General features: G+C 57.9%; 1 protein-coding gene and 1 long non-coding RNA gene across 48 annotated transcripts in view; one reads left to right on the top strand and one right to left on the bottom strand.

Annotated features, from left to right (window-relative positions):
• Positions 1–20,032, top strand: part of GAK (cyclin G associated kinase) — a 104,721-nt gene that overhangs the window by 61,735 nt on the left and 22,954 nt on the right. For 30 of the 47 annotated variants that reach the window (XM_016952671.4, XM_054683657.2, XM_016952670.3 and 27 more), the window contains 8 exons: positions 2,333–2,382; positions 2,956–3,104; positions 3,600–3,722; positions 4,379–4,512; positions 11,527–11,721; positions 12,306–12,423; positions 12,904–12,983; positions 18,751–18,944. In XM_016952671.4, coding sequence (XP_016808160.1) covers positions 2,333–2,382; positions 2,956–3,104; positions 3,600–3,722; positions 4,379–4,512; positions 11,527–11,721; positions 12,306–12,423; positions 12,904–12,983; positions 18,751–18,944 — 1,043 coding nt within the window. Of the gene's footprint in view, positions 1–2,332; positions 2,383–2,928; positions 3,105–3,599; positions 3,723–4,378; positions 4,513–11,526; positions 11,722–12,305; positions 12,424–12,903; positions 12,984–18,750; positions 18,945–20,032 lie in introns of all 47 variants that reach the window. The other 17 variants (XM_063808524.1, XM_024355963.3, XM_054683652.2 and 14 more) reach the window with 1 other exon arrangement.
• LOC134809776 (uncharacterized) lies at positions 16,045–16,820 on the bottom strand. The gene is made up of 2 exons (XR_010156270.1): positions 16,255–16,820; positions 16,045–16,179 (listed from the first exon to the last, which is right to left on the bottom strand). It is a non-coding gene; the product is annotated as an uncharacterized LOC134809776 (long non-coding RNA).

The raw sequence follows: 20,032 nt of genomic DNA, 5'->3' as shown, positions 1-20,032 counted from the left end.
ACGTTTGAACGCACGGAAGACCCGCATCCTAAGTCAGCGCCTGCTCTGCGGGTTTAGACGCCTTTTAAAACGTTTGAACGCACGGAAGACCCGCATCCTAAGTCAGCGCCTGCTCTGCGGGTTTAGACGCCTTTTAAAACGTTTGAACGCACGGAAGACCCGCATCCTAAGTCAGCGCCTGCTCGGCGGGTTTAGACGCCTTTTAAAACGTTTGAACGCACGGAAGACCCGCATCCTAAGTCAGCGCCTGCTCTGCGGGTTTAGACGCCTTTTAAAACGTTTGAACGCACGGAAGACCCGCATCCTAAGTCAGCGCCTGCTCTGCGGGTTTAGACGCCTTTTAAAACGTTTGAACGCACGGAAGACCCGCATCCTAAGTCAGCGCCTGCTCTGCGGGTTTAGACGGCTTTTAAAACGTTTGAACGCACGGAAGACCCGCATCCTAAGTCAGCGCCTGCTCTGCGGGTTTAGACGCCTTTTAAAACGTTTGAACGCACGGAAGACCCGCATCCTAAGTCAGCGCCTGCTCTGCGGGTTTAGACGCCTTTTAAAACGTTTGAACGCACGGAAGACCCGCATCCTAAGTCAGCGCCTGCTCTGCGGGTTTAGACGCCTTTTAAAACGTTTGAACGCACGGAAGACCCGCATCCTAAGTCAGCGCCTGCTCTGCGGGTTTAGACGCCTTTTAAAACGTTTGAACGCACGGAAGACCCGCATCCTAAGTCAGCGCCTGCTCTGCGGGTTTAGACGCCTTTTAAAACGTTTGAACGCATGGAAGACCCGCATCCTAAGTCAGCGCCTGCTCTGCGGGTTTAGACGCCTTTTAAAACGTTTGAACGCACGGAAGACCCGCATCCTAAGTCAGCGCCTGCTCGGCGGGTTTAGACGCCTTTTAAAACGTTTGAACGCACGGAAGACCCGCATCCTAAGTCAGCGCCTGCTCTGCGGGTTTAGACGCCTTTTAAAACGTTTGAACGCACGGAAGACCCGCATCCTAAGTCAGCGCCTGCTCTGCGGGTTTAGACGCCTTTTAAAACGTTTGAACGCACGGAAGACCCGCATCCTAAGTCAGCGCCTGCTCTGCGGGTTTAGACGGCTTTTAAAACGTTTGAACGCACGGAAGACCCGCATCCTAAGTCAGCGCCTGCTCTGCGGGTTTAGACGCCTTTTAAAACGTTTGAACGCACGGAAGACCCGCATCCTAAGTCAGCGCCTGCTCTGCGGGTTTAGACGCCTTTTAAAACGTTTGAACGCACGGAAGACCCGCATCCTAAGTCAGCGCCTGCTCTGCGGGTTTAGACGCCTTTTAAAACGTTTGAACGCACGGAAGACCCGCATCCTAAGTCAGCGCCTGCTCTGCGGGTTTAGACGCCTTTTAAAACGTTTGAACACACGGAAGACCCGCATCCTAAGTCAGCGCCTGCTCTGCGGGTTTAGACGCCTTTTAAAACGTTTGAACGCATGGTCACTTTCAGGCGATGGTACGGTCGTGTGTATTTGGGTCATTCATCTCTCTGGACCTTTATCCAGGCTTTTCTCTGATGGGGACAGCACCTCTGCGATGTGCCTAGTTGAGGTTGCTCCTAGCCCAGCCTTTCTGGTCCCCGCAGCCTCCGGCCTGCTCTGTCCTGGGAGGGAGGCTCCCTTCTGCTCCTTCCCTCACAAGAACAGCTTGGCCATTCTTGCACAGCTGCTGCTGCCAGTGAATTGTGGGATAAACCTGTCAGGGTCCTTGCAGAGTTATTGAGGGTTTTGATCTCTGTGTTACCGATTCCGTGGACCCAGTGTTGGGGGCAGTTGGTCTGTAGAGAGTTGGCTGTGGCCACAGCAGGGGGCTTCTAGGCACTCAGGGCAGGGGGCCCTCTCTGCCTCCAGCGGCGTCTGCTGGAGTCCCACTGCTGCAACCACCAGGCCTGGGCAGTGCGTGGAACCTGGCATGACCCGTGACCATCGTCCAAGCCACCCTTGCTCTCCGGCCCTCCCCTTCCACCAGTGTTGCCATCCCTCTCCCAGCCCACTCCTGGGCCGTGCCTCCCTGGAGAGCGCAGGGGAAGGGGCAGTCAGACAGCGGATGTCTCTCCTGTCTCACCCATGCCTCCACCACCTGCAGGCTGTCATTTCCTCCATTTCTGATGTAGGGGTCAGCTCCACAGCACGCACACAGCCGGGAAGCTGCCCACACGCCTGTGCACACACACACGTTCCTCCTGGGATACGGCCTCTACAGTGAGAGCCCCACGGCTTCTCCAGGCCTCGGGCTCTGGCTTAAGCCCTGTGACCTAACTGCGGAGTGTTTCTTGTCATAACCAAGTTCTCTTCTTTTTAATTCCAGTTATGCAAAGGGTGACCTGGACATATCTTACATCACATCCAGAATTGCAGGTATGTGTGCCACATGATGCTGTGGGATGCGCCCCGGCCCTTCCCTGTGTGCCCAGTGAGTCCCTGTTGTGTGTCAGGGCACAGGTGCCTCTGCTCCAGCCTTCTCTGCAGCCACAGACTCACAGGGGTGACCTGGGGCCCCTTGGCAGGCAGGCGGCCTGTGCCCAGCACCTCCAGGCGCAGCATTGGACAGGGTCAGCGCCAGCCTGGCCTCCCATGGCTCCCTGAGGTCATGCCAGGAACAACGCAAGGCCGTGTCCGTGGAAAACCAGGGCCTCTGTGCACCAGGCATCCCAGTCACTCATCCCGACACCTGGAGACAGGGCAGGTGTCAGAAAGCTGTCTCAGGAAGTCCCAGCCACCGGCTGGTGGGCGTGTGGCTGGGTCCATGCTCCTAGGTCCACCCAGGCTGGGAGTCCACGGAGGGTGAGGGGGCCGGCTGTGTGGGCAGTGGCTGGTGGAGCTGCCAGAGGCTGAGCTTGCCCAGGGGCGTCAGGAGCAGCGAGGCCGCAGCAGCAGCCTGGCCACGAGGTGCGCATCTTCCAGGTGCTGACGCAGGTCTGCTTGTTTCAGTGATGTCATTCCCAGCAGAAGGTGTGGAGTCAGCGCTCAAAAACAACATCGAAGATGTGCGGTTGTTCCTGGACTCCAAGCACCCAGGGCACTATGCCGTCTACAACCTGTCCCCGAGGACCTACCGGCCCTCCAGGTTCCACAACCGGGTGTGTGGCCACAGGCTTTGTCTTGGTGCCACTCTGGAGCTTCCTTCCGCTCCAGTGCAGGGGCGTAGCTGAGGGCTTTGGCCAGGGTGGGGCTGTGATGGGGGCGGCCGGAGGTCTCCTGAGGGGCTGCAGAGCGTGGGACAGGAGGGGGCGAGGTGGGGTCTCTGTTGCTCTGAGGATGCCGCTTGCCGGGAACTCTGGAGGCCCCAGCTCCTCACTGCTTCCCACCAGCCAGAGGGTGCTCGAGGCCGAGGCATTCCTTCCAGACACGACACTTGTCAGTATGCAAAGGGACCCAAAGCCCAGGAACAGCTGACTGAGCTCTGTCTGCAAGGCCAGTGGCAGCCCTGGTGCTCAGGTCTCGCGCAGGTGGACGCCTGTTCATGACACCAGCTGGCGGAGGCCCCCGCACTGCAGGCAGGCTGTCCCTCCTAGCTGACCAAGGCTGGGGCGGGGCTCCTCTGCTGTCCGTGCCACCGTGCCCTGTCCCCACAGGTCTCCGAGTGTGGCTGGGCAGCACGGCGGGCCCCGCACCTGCACACCCTGTACAACATCTGCAGGAACATGCACGCCTGGCTGCGGCAGGACCACAAGAACGTCTGCGTCGTGCACTGCATGGTGAGCTCGAGGGCCGTGGGCTGGCGCCGTCTTCTGTCAAAGTTCATTATTTCATGCATAGTTCAACAGGATCTGAGCGCCAGTCATGAGCTGGGGCCTGTTCTTCACCCTGGGACACGGAAGAAAGTCCCTGTGCTTAGTGTCTTTGGGTCTGGAGGGGACAGATGACAGATGGCCCCGCCCTCCCCTCCCGATGTGGCCCTTCCTGGCCTTGACCTGCATGCCCGTGTGGAGGCCACTCCGCTGTGTGGGGAGCCCATCTCCCCTCCTGCGCAGTGGCCACCTAAGAGTCACTTCCAGTTTCCCGATCTGTAGCTCGAAGCTTAGTGGTGCTTGAGCCTCCCAGGGTGTGGCAGCTGCCACTGTGGGTGATGGAGTTGAGGTTTCCATGAGGGGTCTTTTGCGGGGTACGGGGCACCAGCAGAGCCTGTTGGAGTGGCCCTAGCCCTGTTCTTCATTAGGGAACCTTCAGTCTCTGTTGGGCTCCATTCTTGCCTTGGCAGGCACGTTATGTAGCTCCCTAAACATATCCCAGCTTCAGAGAGGAACAGCCCTGCGTCCCTGCAGCCACGGGGTGGGTAGGATGCCCGAGGACCCCACGAGCCCTTGTCCTGCATGAGTGCGAGGTGCACGCGAGACGTGTCTGTCTGTCCTAGGACGGGAGAGCCGCGTCTGCTGTGGCCGTCTGCTCCTTCCTGTGCTTCTGCCGTCTCTTCAGCACCGCGGAGGCCGCCGTGTACATGTTCAGCATGAAGCGCTGCCCACCAGGCATCTGGCCATCCCACAAAAGGTACTGCGTGGCCCTCCGGGGACAGGGGACAGCTCTGTGGGCCCGTGTGGCACTGCCGCCCTCGCTGTGGTGTCTCCTGGAGGGCCAGTCGGTGCCGCTGCAGGCACTGGTGGGAAAGGCAGGCCCGGCCTCGTGGAGCCATGGCTGAGCCCTGGGCTTACGGCTGCAGAGCCCGGGGAGGATGGGCCCTCAGCCGCGGTAGTCCTGACTGCTGTGGGGCAGCACCTGCCCAGCTTGTGCATGGATGCTAGGTTCTCTGACAAATGCCATGTATGTGGTGGGCTCTGGTGGATAATGCACGTGAAAATGCCGTGTGGAGCACCTGACACAGGTGCCGTATGGAGCACCTGACGCTGCTCAGACATGAGTACCGTCACAGCGTGTTTAGGGCCCTGCCAAATGCAGGCTTCTGTGCCGCTCCGCCTCAGCGCGCAGCAGGCTCTCCCTGGCCGTGTGGAGGAGGCTGTTTCTCAAACGGGAGTGCGGTCGCAGTGTGTTTAGGGCTCTCCCTGTTTCTCGGGGCTGCAGGTGTCCACGCCCGAGGAGTCCACCCCAGCAGAAAGCCTCCCCTGGCCTTGGTCTCAATGAGGACCTGGTGAGGCTGGAGCAGCCTCCCAGCCTCTGAAAGAGCAGGTCTTGACCTGGACCACAGAGGCCCCAAGGGTTAGGGCCCAGGAGCAAAGGCCGGCCCCGTGGCCCCACCGTGGCGGGAGGGAAGAGGAGGAACCCAAGCGTCAGGGGACTCCCCATTCTTTATCCCCTCTGGATGGGGCGCACAGCCTGTGGACGGGGCGAGGGTCGGGAGGCCATTCCTGCTGCTGTGGATCCCCAGGGAGGGCCCCACCTCGTTTGCTCACAGCCTTGCGGGGAGGAGATCAATGCCGCCCCATCCAGCTTTGTCTTCTGTGTGACCCCCGGCAAGAGGAGTGCAAAGTTGGGAGCCCCTCCACACATTGAGCTGAAAGCCATTGGCACCCCCAGGCCAGGTGCGGTGGGGCCTGCTCAGCAGGGGGCGTCTGAGAACCAGGGAGTCTCTTTCCCTGTGGCATGTGGCTGGGCTTCCATGACCCCCAAATCCCACAGCTCCTTCCTTGGAGGAACAGAGAGATGTGCAGAGTGCTGCTCCCACCGGGCAGCTAGCTGGACCAGCTTCAAGTTCATGGCCTTTTCACATCACTGGCCCAGAATCTAAGGAGAGTCAGGTGCCTGTGGGAGGAGGTGTGTGTGCGCTGTCTGGGGTGGACGTAACTGGACCCCAGAAGAGAAGGAGGCCAGAAAGAGTCCAACCGGTGGAGGCCAGGTGTCTCAGTGGGCGAGTGAAGCCTCCAGGGTTGCAGGACTGGAAGGGTCCTTGCCCTCTGGAAGGCACAGTCTCTGTGGGCACCCACAGGACAGATGGGAGAGTGAGGGCCGGGCAAGGGGGCGCAGCTACTATAAGGGAGGCCCAGACCTGGCCGAGACCCTTTCTTCTGACTCCAGATGGAGGAGACGAGAGAAAGAGCTGCACTCTGTGACTCTGGGGGAAACTGAAGTAACTGACTGATGTGCTGAGGACGCTCATGCAGAGTGCACAGTCTAGTGGGGCATTCGTCAGAGCCACGGAGAGAGGACCCTCATGCAGGGTGCGTGGTCCAGTGGTCCACATGTCAGAGCTGTGGAGAGAGGACCCTCATGCCGAGTGCACGGTCCAGTGGAGCGTTCGTCAGAGCCGTGGAGAGAGGACCCTCACGCAGGGTGCGTGGTCCAGTGGGGCGTTCGTCAGAGCCGTGGAGAGAGGACCCTCACGCAGGGTGCGTGGTCCAGTGGGGCGTTCGTCAGAGCCGTGGAGAGAGGACCCTCACGCAGGGTGCGTGGTCCAGTGGGGCGTTCGTCAGAGCCGTGGAGAGAGGACCCTCACGTAGGGTGCGTGGTCCAGTGGGGCGTTCGTCAGAGCCGTGGAGAGAGGACCCTCACGCAGGGTGCGTGGTCCAGTGGGGCGTTCGTCAGAGCCGTGGAGAGAGGACCCTCACGCAGGGTGCGTGGTCCAGTGGGGCGTTCGTCAGAGCCGTGGAGAGAGGACCCTCACGCAGGGTGCGTGGTCCAGTGGGGCGTTCGTCAGAGCCGTGGAGAGAGGACCCTCACGCAGGGTGCGTGGTCCAGTGGGGCGTTCGTCAGAGCCGTGGAGAGAGGACCCTCACGCAGGGTGCGTGGTCCAGTGGGGCGTTCGTCAGAGCCGTGGAGAGAGGACCCTCACGCAGGGTGCGTGGTCCAGTGGGGCGTTCGTCAGAGCCGTGGAGAGAGGACCCTCATGCAGGGTGCGTGGTCCAGTGGGGCGTTCGTCAGAGCCGTGGAGAGAGGACCCTCACGCAGGGTGCGTGGTCCAGTGGGGCGTTCGTCAGAGCCGTGGAGAGAGGACCCTCACGCAGGGTGCGTGGTCCAGTGGTCCACATGTCAGAGCTGTGGAGAGAGGACCCTCATGCCGAGTGCACGGTCCAGTGGAGCGTTCGTCAGAGCCGTGGAGAGAGGACCCTCATGCAGGGTGCGTGGTCCAGTGGAGCGTTCGTCAGAGCTGTGGAGAGAGGACCCTCATGCAGGATGCACGGTCCAGTGGGGCGTTCGTCAGAGCCGTGGAAAGAGGACCCTCACGCAGGGTGCACGGTCCAGTGGGGCGTTCATCAGAGCCGTGGAGAGAGGACCCTCACGCAGGGTGCGTGGTCCAGTGGGGCGTTCCTCAGAGCCGTGGAGAGAGGACCCTCATGCAGGGTGCGTGGTCCAGCGGGGCGTTCGTCAGAGCCGTGGAGAGAGGACCCTCATGCAGGGTGCGTGGTCCAGTGGTCCACATGTCAGAGCTGTGGAGAGAGGACCCTCATGCAGGGTGCGTGGTCCAGTGGTCCACATGTCAGAGCTGTGGAGAGAGGACCCTCATGCCGAGTGCACGGTCCAGTGGAGCGTTCGTCAGAGCCGTGGAGAGAGGACCCTCACGCAGGGTGCGTGGTCCAGTGGGGCGTTCGTCAGAGCCGTGGAGAGAGGACCCTCACGCAGGGTGCGTGGTCCAGTGGGGCGTTCGTCAGAGCCGTGGAGAGAGGACCCTCACGCAGGGTGCGTGGTCCAGTGGGGCGTTCGTCAGAGCCGTGGAGAGAGGACCCTCACGTAGGGTGCGTGGTCCAGTGGGGCGTTCGTCAGAGCCGTGGAGAGAGGACCCTCACGCAGGGTGCGTGGTCCAGTGGGGCGTTCGTCAGAGCCGTGGAGAGAGGACCCTCACGCAGGGTGCGTGGTCCAGTGGGGCGTTCGTCAGAGCCGTGGAGAGAGGACCCTCACGCAGGGTGCGTGGTCCAGTGGGGCGTTCGTCAGAGCCGTGGAGAGAGGACCCTCACGCAGGGTGCGTGGTCCAGTGGGGCGTTCGTCAGAGCCGTGGAGAGAGGACCCTCACGCAGGGTGCGTGGTCCAGTGGGGCGTTCGTCAGAGCCGTGGAGAGAGGACCCTCATGCAGGGTGCGTGGTCCAGTGGGGCGTTCGTCAGAGCCGTGGAGAGAGGACCCTCATGCAGGGTGCGTGGTCCAGTGGGGCGTTCGTCAGAGCCGTGGAGAGAGGACCCTCACGCAGGGTGCGTGGTCCAGTGGTCCACATGTCAGAGCTGTGGAGAGAGGACCCTCATGCCGAGTGCACGGTCCAGTGGAGCGTTCGTCAGAGCCGTGGAGAGAGGACCCTCATGCAGGGTGCGTGGTCCAGTGGAGCGTTCGTCAGAGCTGTGGAGAGAGGACCCTCATGCAGGATGCACGGTCCAGTGGGGCGTTCGTCAGAGCCGTGGAAAGAGGACCCTCACGCAGGGTGCACGGTCCAGTGGGGCGTTCATCAGAGCCGTGGAGAGAGGACCCTCACGCAGGGTGCGTGGTCCAGTGGGGCGTTCCTCAGAGCCGTGGAGAGAGGACCCTCATGCAGGGTGCGTGGTCCAGCGGGGCGTTCGTCAGAGCCGTGGAGAGAGGACCCTCATGCAGGGTGCGTGGTCCAGTGGTCCACATGTCAGAGCTGTGGAGAGAGGACCCTCATGCAGGGTGCGTGGTCCAGTGGTCCACATGTCAGAGCCGTGGAGAGAGGACCCTCATGCAGGGTGCGTGGTCCAGTGGGGCGTTCGTCAGAGCCGTGGAGAGAGGATCCTCATGCTGGGTGCGTGGTCCAGTGGGGCATTCGTCAGAGCCGTGGAGAGAGGACCCTCACGCAGGGTGCGTGGTCCAGTGGTCCACATGTCAGAGCCGTGGAGAGAGGACCCTTACGCAGGGTGCGTGGTCCAGTGGTCCACATGTCAGAGCCGTGGAGAGAGGACCCTCATGCAGGGTGCGTGGTCCAGTGGGGCGTTCGTCAGAGCCGTGGAAAGAGGACCCTCATGCAGGGTGCGTGGTCCAGTGGTCCACATGTCAGAGCCGTGGAGGAGAGAGGACCCTCATGCAGGGTGCGTGGTCCAGTGGTCCACATGTCAGAGCCGTGGAGAGAGGACCCTCATGCAGGGTGCGTGGTCCAGTGGTCCACATGTCAGAGCCGTGGAGAGAGGACCCTCATGCAGGGTGCGTGGTCCAGTGGGGCGTTCGTCAGAGCCGTGGAGAGAGGACCCTCATGCAGGGTGCGTGGTCCAGTGGGGCGTTCGTCAGAGCCGTGGAGAGAGGACCCTCATGCAGGGTGCGTGGTCCAGTGGGGCATTCGTCAGAGCTGTGGAGAGAGGACCCTCATGCAGGGTGCGTGGTCCAGTGGGGCATTCGTCAGAGCCGTGGAGAGAGGACCCTCATGCAGGGTGCGTGGTCCAGTGGTCCACATGTCAGAGCTGTGGAGAGAGGACCCTCATGCCGAGTGCACAGTCCAGTGGGCCACTCGTCAGAGCTGTGGAAATGCCAGGAAATAAAGCAAATGGAAATCTCCGAAATGAGAACGCCTTAGACATCGCCGAGGCTGAGTCAGTGGCCTTCGGAGCCAGGTCGAGAGATACTGAAACTGAATCACAGAGAGAAAGCGGGGGGTAGAACAAGCACCCAAGAGCTGCCTCCACCTCAGGCAGGGCCACACACACGTGGAGCCCAGAAAGGGAAGAGGGAAGCGGGAGCAGTGAAGAAATCATGGCTGAGAATTTCCCAGAATGAGTAACAGATACCAGTCCACAGGTTCAAGAAGCTCAGAGGTCAGCAAGCAGGATGAAAGCAAGATGAACACATAAAAACCCACTCGGGTGCATACCGGTCAGAACTCCTGCAAACCGAGCACGGAGGAAGTGTTGGAGGTGGCCAGAAGAAGATGCATCAGGTACAAAAAGATAGATGTCAGCCACAAGGTTCTCGTCAGAAAGCCTAGAACAAACAGTAAGGGCTTTTCTTCGGTGCTGTAATTAAGAAGTCAACAGGAAGTAAAAGGAAAACATAAACCTTGCCAAGAGAAGGCAAAAAGAAGAAAAAAGAAACCAAGAACAGATCAAACAAGTAGGAAACAGCCAGCAAGATGGTAGATTTTAATCCAGCCACCTCAGTGTTCAGGCTGAACATGAGTGGTTTTGTTTAAAAGACAGGCATTGCCATATGGGACAGAAACGCACAGCTCGGCCATACACTGCGGGAAGTCCTCTTTCAGCACGGAGGCAGAGGTGGGTTCAGAACAGGATGGTGGGGGAAGAGCGTACTAGTCATTGCTACATGACCCGACACAACACACTCGGGCTTAGAACCACACACATCCATTCTCTCGTGGTCTCCCTGGACCTTGAGGCTTAGCTGGGCCCTCTCCTCCGTTCAAGGTGTTGGCCACACTGACTCTGAGAAAGCCGATTTCTCTTTCATTTCTGAATCTGCTTCCTTGGCCACTCGGGCTGTTGGCAGGATTTATTTGTTGTGGCTGAAGGACCGGCTGTCCTGGCTCCCTGCTGACTGAGCTGGGCCACAGTGTCCTGTGGCTGGGAAGATGGGGTCTGCACCGTCACCATAGAAGTGGTGTCACCTGCCTGGCCTGCACAAGCTCCGGGAGAGGGCCTCCTGCAGGGCATGGGTGCCACGAGGTGGGAGGCAGACTCTGGGGAGTTTGTGCTCCACAGAGGCACCACGGGAATGCCAGCCACGGGAAAGCCAGAGCTGTGCTACCAAGGTCAGAGAAAACAGATTCCATTCCACATCCATCAGGCAAAAACTGATCAAATTGAAAGGAGAACCAGACAACTCATTTGTAGGGTAGACCTCAATATTTTCGTCTCAGTAATCCGTAGAACAAGTAGACAGACCACCAGCAGGGATATAGAAGAACCGAATGTGCCAACCCATGAAGGCCGACACAGCTGTAGAGCGTTCTAGGACGTTCCACCCAACAATAGAAAAACACACATTTATTTCTTTCAAATGCACATGGAATATGCAAGGAGAAAGATCAGATTTGGGGCTATAAACACACCTCAATACATTTTTAAAATTTGAAATCAGACAAACTATGCTGTCAGGCCAAAGTGGAATAAAAATTGAAATCAATACCAGAAGAATATCTGGAAAACTCTCTAAATCTCCACCTCCCAGGTTTAAGCAGTTCTCCTGCCTTAGCCCTCCCGAGTAGCTGGGATTACAGGTGCACACCACCAAGTCCGGCTGATTTTTGCATTTTTAGTAGAGATAGGGTTTCACCGTGTTGCCCAGGCTGGTCTCAAACTCCTGACCTTGTGATCCACCTGCCTTGGCCTCCCAAAGTGCTAGGATTACAGGCGTGAGCCACCGCGCCTGGCCTCAAAATTAAGCAACTTCTAAATAACCCATGAGTAAAAGTGGGAGTATCACGAGAAATTTAAAAATATCTTCAACTAGGGCGTATTTTTAAGACTCTGTCTTAAAAATACATATATGTATACACACACACATATATATATAACTAAATGAAAATTATAACATCAGATTTGTTAGGAGCAACTAAAACATTGCTACAAGGGAAATTTCTAGCATGAAAAACTCCTATTCGAAAGACAAAATCAGCTGTGTGGTCCCCTCTCAGGGCACGTCACATGGTGACGCGGCACGTCTGCCCCCAGGTACATCGAGTACATGTGTGACATGGTGGCGGAGGAGCCCATCACACCCCACAGCAAGCCCATCCTGGTGAGGGCCGTGGTCATGACACCCGTGCCGCTGTTCAGCAAGCAGAGGAGCGGCTGCAGGCCCTTCTGCGAGGTCTACGTGGGGGACGAGCGTGTGGCCAGCACCTCCCAGGAGTACGACAAGATGCGGTGAGTGCAGCTGCAGCCCCACACTGTGCTCCCTCCTCCTCACCCCTCCGGAAAACCGTTAAAGAGGAACCCTGGCCTTGCTGGGGACAGGCGCTTGCTGAGGCGGACGTGTTTGGAACTGTGGCGTCTGTGGCAGGTCACTTGGGATCCTGGTCAGCAGCAGGAGGTCACAGGGATCCGAGTGTCCAGGAGACTTGAGAATGGGATCCTGGTCAGCAGCAGGAGGTCACAGGGATCCGAGTGTCCAGGAGACTTGAGAATGGGATCCTGGTCAGCAGCAGGAGGTCACAGGGATCCGAGTGTCCAGGAGACTTGAGAATGGGATCCTGGTCAGCAGCAGGAGGTCACAGGGATCCGAGTGTCCAGGAGACTTGAGAATGGGATCCTGGTCAGCAGCAGGAGGTCACAGGGATCCGAGTGTCCAGGAGACTTCAGAATTCTTGTGAGGCTCTTCATGGGGGTTATTCTTTATTGGGTATTACATGTTTTAGCTAAGTGGACAATTTCTCATTCTGTTTTTTGTTGGTTTTGTTTGGTTGGTTTTGGGGGTTTTTTAAATTTTTCTCTTGTCATTCTGTCCTTAGGGACTTTAAGATTGAGGATGGCAAAGCGGTGATTCCCCTGGGCGTCACGGTGCAAGGAGACGTGCTCATCGTCATCTATCACGCCCGGTCCACTCTGGGCGGCCGACTGCAGGCCAAGGTGAGAGAGCCTGTGGCTTGCCCGGTGCTCCCCACTCACGCCTAGGCTCGTGGGGGGCTGGGGGTCACGGTGCGCTCACTTCTCACCGAGGGTCCAGGGTGCTCACTGTTTGGTGAGTGCCGTGGGCTCTCATGTGGTGACTGCCCCACAGCGCCCCCTGCTTGCCCCGTGCACTTGACGTGGCAGGATCTCAACCTGAAAAGCCTGGCGTTTCCATCGAGACTGAGTTTGAGGGTCCACTTGGGGCAGCCCCCACGGCAGTCCCGTGAAGCAGCTTGTGGGCCCATGCGTGCTCCTCGGGGCTACCTGCCACACACAGACCCTCTCCCGCTTCCCCCACAACATGTGGCACGGGGGCGCTGTCCATGCCTCCAGCACCATGAGCCGCTCTCAGATCTTGCCCATTGGGAAAAATTGGCCTGTGGCCCCAGGATCTGGATTCACCCTCCACGTGGGGTGTCGTGTTTGCTCTCTTTGCAGATGGCATCCATGAAGATGTTCCAGATTCAGTTCCACACGGGGTTTGTGCCTCGGAACGCCACCACTGTGAAATTTGCCAAGTATGTTGGTACCGCGTGTGCTCGGTGGGGAGGGACAGGTGCCCTGTGCCGCAGCACCTGCATGTGGGCCGGTCGTGGGAGCCCCAGGGGGAGTGGCGGGCTGTGTGACTGCTGCTTGGTGGCGCTGGGCCTGTTCCTGGGCCATCCTGGAGCTGCGCGTGTGTAGGCTGCTGGGGTGGACCCGGTGGCTGCTGCTCTGCCCCCCGTTGGTGTGTGTGTCTGTTAGAATTTAGCCCTCACACCCGGGCGTGGCGTAAGCAGGTGAGCGGGTGGCGGCTGCATCTTAGCAAACGTTCCTGAGCCTGCTGTGTGCAGAGTGCCCTGCCAGGCGGAGGTTGGAGATGATGCGGGGCAGTCCTGTCTGGAAGCTCACACTCTGTTGTTAGCTCCCTCTGTAAACAAGCGCAGCCACGGGATGGCCCCCACCCCTGCCATGCCCAGCACCTGTTAGCTCCCTGTCCTCTTGACGTCGGTGCCCAACAGCGCATACCCTGCCCTCTGCAGGCTCAGGTGCAGATGCGGAGAGCAGCAGAGCAGGCTGTCACACCCGGGCGTCCTGATTCTAACTGGAGGTCTGTCTTTTTTTTTTGAGACAGAGTCTCGCTCTAACGCCCAGGCCGGAGTGCAATGGCGCAATCTCGGCTCACTGCAACTCCACCCACCAGGCTCAAGCGATTCTCTCGCCTCAGCCTCCTGAGTAGCTGGGATTACAGAGCTGCACCACCACGCATGGCTAAGTTTTGTATTTTTAGTAGGGATGGGTTTCACTATGTTGGCCAGGCTGGTCTTGAATTCCTGACCTCAAGTGATCCGTCTGCCTCGGCCTCTCATTTAACTGGAGATCTTTCTACTCAATCACAGGCAGGCTTATCTGCCAAGACACAGTGGAACAAACATTGTTCCAGGAGTCAGAGGGGGCACCCACGGGGGCTCCCAAGACAGAGGCTGTGGCTGCAGGGCCTGCTGTGTTCCAGGCTCTGTGCTCTTGGTTCCTACCCAGTAAACAAGGGGAAGCCTTGGGCCAGCCCCACGGGGATGCTGGCAGACTCTGCACCTTGGGAGGGTTGCTGGCCTGGCCTGGGTGAGCTCAGGAAGAGCTGGCGCCTGCTGCTGTCAGGGACGGCCTGCACCGGGAGACCGGGGTGTCTTCTTGTGTTTTTCTGTCTCTGTGATTCTTTTTTTACATCTCTTGTCTTTGTTGTGTCTTACGCTTTTCTTTTTTTAACTCACATATTCACAACTTTAATAATTTTGTTTCTTTTTTCCTCCTTTGGAGGAAGAAAAACACCCAGTGCTCTTAGAGTTTTCAGCCACGGTGGAGGCGGTGCTTAAAATAGTGTTTTAAAGACCAAGGTACTGATGATGAAGAGGAAAATGTCGGTGAAGGACCTGTCGGGGACTTAGATGCTGGAGGCAGGAGGCAGGGACTTTGGTAACTGATTGATTATTCAAGAAAGTCGGGGGAATGATGGGAATTTCACCAGAGATCTGGAACATAAAAAGGAGACAGATGTGAATTCTAGAACTGAAAAATATTACAGCCGAAATGAAGGCTTCAGTACATGATTAACAGTGGAATAGGCACAGCAGAACAGACTCTGAATTGGTAGAAAAGATCTTCCGACAGCAGCGCAGAGAAGAAAGGATGGAAGAAGACACGTACAGAGAGGGTCACGAGAGAGACTGTGGCACCGCAGGGGCCTGGCATGCTTTTACTTGAAGTTCTAGAAGAGAGAGAGTGGAACAGAAATAATACTTGAAAAATCATTGGCCAAAAATTTTCCTAAACTGATGGAGGACGTCAGAACCATGAAATCAAGCTCTGCAGACGCCAAAGACGATACTTTTTTTTTTTTTAACAGAAAGAAGAAAAGAGGTTCAGTACCTCAGAGCATCCTGGTTGAATTGCTGGAACCCGAAGAGAACAATCTCCAGCCCGAGGACAGGACGGGGTGGGAATGCATGACCTGCAGAGTGACACCCGAAGGCAGCTGAGGCGCGCCGTCTCTAAAGTGCTGAGAGAAGAATACGGGAATTCTATATCCAGTGAAATTATCCTTGAAATATGAAAGCCAGTTAAGGATGTCTTCAGCCAAGCAAAGGATGAGAGAGTTGATTGTTGGCAGAACTGCTCCATTTCAGCAAGTATCCAGGGCAAGCCTGCAAAGCCTGCAGCCTAGGGAAGGAAGGGCAGGGAGGCTGGAATGCATGACTCTGTGGTGAAATGACACCAGCACCAGCTGCTTAAAACACCAATACTAATGTCCTGTGGGTTTGAAAACCTGCTTGGTAGTAACATATGTGACAGCAGGTGCACCAACACACGCGTGCATGTACACACACACAAGCACCAGCGCGCGCACACACACACACAGCCGAGGAGGGGATTAACCAAGTGAATGTGTTTCAGGAGCTCCGTCACCAGGAAGCAGAGAATGTACCAATCCCTAGGGCAGATTAAAGATGCAATCAAGAAGAAAAATGGAACAAAAAATATGTGATGAATTCGCCAGAACAACGTAGAGATAAAGAAACAAACCCAGGTGGGATATAGATAGAAAACAGCCAGCTGGTAGACCGACGCCCCGCTGTGCCTGTCAGTCATCCCATTGAAGGTGGATAGAAGACACACTCCAGTTAATCGGGCTGGATTAAAAACCAAGCTCACACAAAACTCAAGTCTATACTGCTTACAGGAGCCATACTCCAAAACCCTTGCACACGAAGACCTAGCAAGGCTGAAGTGGAATAATTGGAAATTGCTTACCATGCAGACCATAACAGGAAGAAGGCTGGTGTCACTGTCCATATCAGGTGGGATAGAGCAAGGCAGGAGGTGACGGGTGACGTTGCAGGGGCGAGGGCAGTGACATGGCTTCAGTACAGGCAGCACAAAGGGGCAGAATGAGGGGTGAAGTTGACAGGCCCACGCTGATGGCCGCCTCTCTCCCCAGGCAGTGGAACAGGTAGACAAGAACAGGATATAGTTTTTTTTTTTTTACAAGGTTTAACCAACTTGACCTGAGTTTTGCAAACTTCAGCGAATACTTGGAGAAATGGCATCTGTTCAAGTGGGCGTTTATTAAAGTGGACTCCACGTTGGGTCGTACAGCAAGTCTCAAGGCATCTCCACAGTGGATTAAAGTGGGAATCAGTGACAGGAAAACACCCAGAGACCGTATGCTCGTTAAGTGACCTGTGTGCCAAAAAGGAAATCACTGTTGAAATGAGAAAATATTTTAAACACATTGATAATCAAAATACCACTTACCAGATGTGTGGGGTGCATCTGAAGCAGGGTTTAGAGGAAATGTGTAACTTCAAATGCATACATTAAAAGGAAGAAAGGTTGGTTGCGCACAGTGGCTTACAGCTGTAATTCCAACACTTTGGGAGGCAGGAGGGTTGCTTGAACCTGCGAGATCAAGGCTGCGCTGTGGGCGAGAGGCGTGTTCCCTGCGTGGTGAGCCTGCGCCATGCCTGGGCGAGAGGCGTGTTCCCTGCGTGGTGAGCCTGCGCCGTGCCTGGGCGAGAGGCGTGTTCCCTGCGTGGTGAGCCTGCGCCGTGCCTGGGCGAGAGGCGTGTTCCCTGCGTGGTGAGCCTGCGCCGTGCCTGGGCGAGAGGCGTGTTCCCTGTGTGGTGAGCCTGCGCCGTGCCTGGGCGAGAGGCGTGTTCCCTGAGTGGTGAGCCTGCGCCGTGCCTGGGTGAGAGGCGTGTTCCCTGCGTGGTGAGCCTGTGCCGTGCCTGGGCGAGAGGAGCACAGGGTTGCAGCCATGGCACAGGTGTAACAGCTGAGCCTGTTAGGAGTCCGCTCTGCCCTGTTGGAGCTAGTCTGGCAGGAGCCTGCGGGCGTGTCCTCTGCAGTCCAGGGCTCTCGGGAGTGGCCAGCCCTGCTCACAGACCTCATTGTGCCCTCAGCGCCAGGCTGGGTGAGCCGAGCCTGCAGGCCCAGTGCCCAGGGCCATCTCAAGGGGCAGCTGGGGGAGGGAGGCTGGGCATGAGCGGCACTCCCTCTGGGGCTGCCCAAGTTCGGTCTGTCCCAGGACCCAAGCCTGTCTGGCCGACCTGGCTCCCTGCACACTCCCTCCCTCCGTGCCCCTCCCGCTGTGCCTCTCCGCCCTCGGTCGTGGCCGGTCTGAGCCTCCGCTGCGGTGGCCGTCGGATTCTCTGCTGGTGCCTGCAGGCTCCTCTGCAGACGTTGCCTCCTCCACATCTCCACGCCAGCTGTGCCACCGCTGTGCAGTCCCTGCCACCTCTGACGACAGACAGCGGCACGCAAAGAGGCTCGGGCGCAGGGGGAAGCTCGTGTTGGCCCCGGCTGGAGTGCACATCAGTCCCGGCTTCGGCCGTGGCCACCTCCGCCCAGAGCCTTGAGTGGGCATTGAGGGGGCGCTGCTCTGCGTGAGGTTGGCCACCCCTCAGGGCGGGCACAGGGTGCTCTCCCCTCGTGCAGGGAGAGGATGTTTTAGAGGGTGAGCAGGAAGGGGTGAACTAGAGGCCTTTCACACATCACAGGCATGTGTGGAGCTCAGAGAAGTGACAGTTAAAACCAGCCGTGGCTCTGACCCACACAGGCCGCCGGGCCCGTCTCCCTGCCCTCCCTCGGCGGATCCCACTCTGCTCTGGGTGTTCCTGGCCCTGCAGACACTGGCAGCCTGGGTTTCCCAGGAACTGGCCGCCACTCTTTTGTGTTTCTTCTTTATTTTCTTAGGTGTATAACATTCAACATGTAGAGATTTTAGGTGGCGTAAAATAAGACAGGCATGGGGAGCCTGCTGCCCGCTGGAGAGCCCAGGCTTATCAGTGCAGTTTATGACAGTGGGATCAGAGATGATCATAGGAAATGTGTGAAACAGCCTGGAATTCCTTAGAGAGCTGTGGGGCTGGGAAATGGTCAGTGTCAGGTCACACCTGCCTCCCCGTGCGGCCAACACCCCAAGGCGGGCCCTGCTGGCCCCTGCCCCTGCTCCCCACCTGCACGGCCGACACCCCAAGGTGGGCCCTGCTGACCCCTGCCCTGCTCCCCACCCGCACGGCCGACACCCCAAGGCGGGCCCTGCTGACCTCTGCCCTGCTCCCCACAGCTCAGCCTGTGCTGCCTCCCCAGCCCCACAGTGAACACGGCTTTGTTTCCCCCGGAATCATGTTCCCAATTCCCTGGCAGCCGGATTCTAGAGGTCTTGGTTTTATGGGCATCTGTTGACAGTTGTGGATTTTTGTCAGGGCGGATGTCGTCATTTTTATGGAAAACACATTTAGTATCCCAGAGTGCGTGCTCTGAGCTGCCAGGTGGCTGCAGTCTGTGTGTGCTGGGTAGTGAGGGCCGGCGCCTGCCTTGGAACCCTGGGGTCCCACCTCAGAGCTGCCTGCCTGGGTGCCGGAGTCTCCAGCTGTGGGACATTGTCCCGTCTGCTCTGAGCACGTGGCCTCCCCTGGAGTTGCAGGAAACATGGCGGCCCCGCCCGGTGCCCCTCTGCCTTGAACACAGTTGCGGGCATCCCCACTGTGACGTCCGAGGAGCGAGTGAAATGATGCTCTTCTGGGGCCGTGACCGGGGGTGCTGGTGCCCTGTGGGTTCCTGGGACAGCTGCTGGGTCAGCTCACAGGGCTCCAGCTTCCGCAGGCGGGGGTGGCCGGCTGCCCTGGTTGTTCTCGCCCCGCTGCCTGCAGCTGCCACCTGTTTCCATGCACGTTTCTTTAGTGAATGTCCAAGGACTTACAGACTACTTGGGTGGCCTTCCTAAGTGGTGTCTGCTTGTAACCGCAGGTATGACCTGGACGCGTGTGACATTCAAGAGAAATACCCGGATTTATTTCAAGTGAACCTGGAAGTGGAGGTGGAGCCCAGGGACAGGCCAAGCCGGGAAGCCCCACCATGGGAGAACTCCAGCATGAGGGGGCTGAACCCCAAAATCCTGTTTTCCAGCCGGGAGGAGCAGCAAGACATTCTGTCTAAGTTTGGTAAGATCCCGCAGGTGAATTAGGTGAACCCTGTTCTGGTGAGTGTCTCTGTGGAGAGAGACACCTTTGGCCGAGCTCTGGCAGGGCTGGGCCCCACGCCTGCTGCTGCACCCAGGCCCTGAGCAGCTTGGGCTGCAGGAGGTTTTGGCAACTCCGTCATGGATGTTGGACACCACCACCAGCTACACCAGAGAAGGACTCGCAGGCTGCAATTTCTGAGGCCCATGGGAAGGGACGGAGGCAGAGGGAGGAAAACCCGGGCTCCTGGAGCGAAGCGGGGTTTTGTCCCAGGCGTGTGTCTGGGTCAGATTTTTGTCATGTGTGCTGGACACGCGTCCACTCTCACTGTGAGCCTCGGGCCTGCTGGCAGCACGTGGAACAGAACCCTCGCTCCTGTCGCTCTTCACTTCCGAGCAGTTTCGAAAAGGCAGCCCAGGAAGTGCTGGCAGGTGGGCCCAGGGCCGTCCACTGCTCATGCCACGCTTGTTCTTGGCTCTTGGTTTGCAGTGTTTGCTTTTTCTTTCTGAGCATCTTCAGCGTCCCTGAAAGAGGCTGTATGTGTGACCTGTGCGTGCTGTGTATGTGTCCGTGGGTGGTGTGTGCCGTGTGTGTGTGTGCACGAGTGGTGTGTGCATTCATGTGTACTGTGTATCTGTGTGCTGTGTGCATTCGTGTGTACAGTGCATCTGTGTGTGCTGTGTGTGCGTTCGTGTGTACCATGCATCGGTATGTGCTGTGTGTGCGTTCGTGTGTACCGTGCATTTGTGTGTGTGCATGCATGTGTACTGTGCATCCGAGTGTGTGCATGTGTGTGTACCGTGCATCTGTGTGCGTGCATTCATGTGTACCCTGCATCTATGTGTGCTGTGTGCATTCATGTGTACTGTGCCTGTGTGTGTGCATTTGTGTGTACCATGCATCTCTGCTGTGTGTGCATTCGTGTGTACTGTGCATCTGTGTGTACTGTGTGTGCATTCATGTGTACTGTGCATCTGTGTGTGCTGTGTGTGCATTCGTGTGTACCCTGCATCTGTGTGTGTGCTGTGTGTGCATTCGTGTGTACCGTGCATCTGTGTGTGCTGTGTGCA

This window comes from Pan troglodytes, chromosome 3 (assembly GCF_028858775.2).
Source record: "Pan troglodytes isolate AG18354 chromosome 3, NHGRI_mPanTro3-v2.0_pri, whole genome shotgun sequence".
Lineage (NCBI taxonomy): Eukaryota > Metazoa > Chordata > Mammalia > Primates > Hominidae > Pan > Pan troglodytes.
The sequence above is the reverse complement of the archived record's forward strand: the minus strand, read 5'-3'. Positions and strand labels throughout refer to the sequence as shown.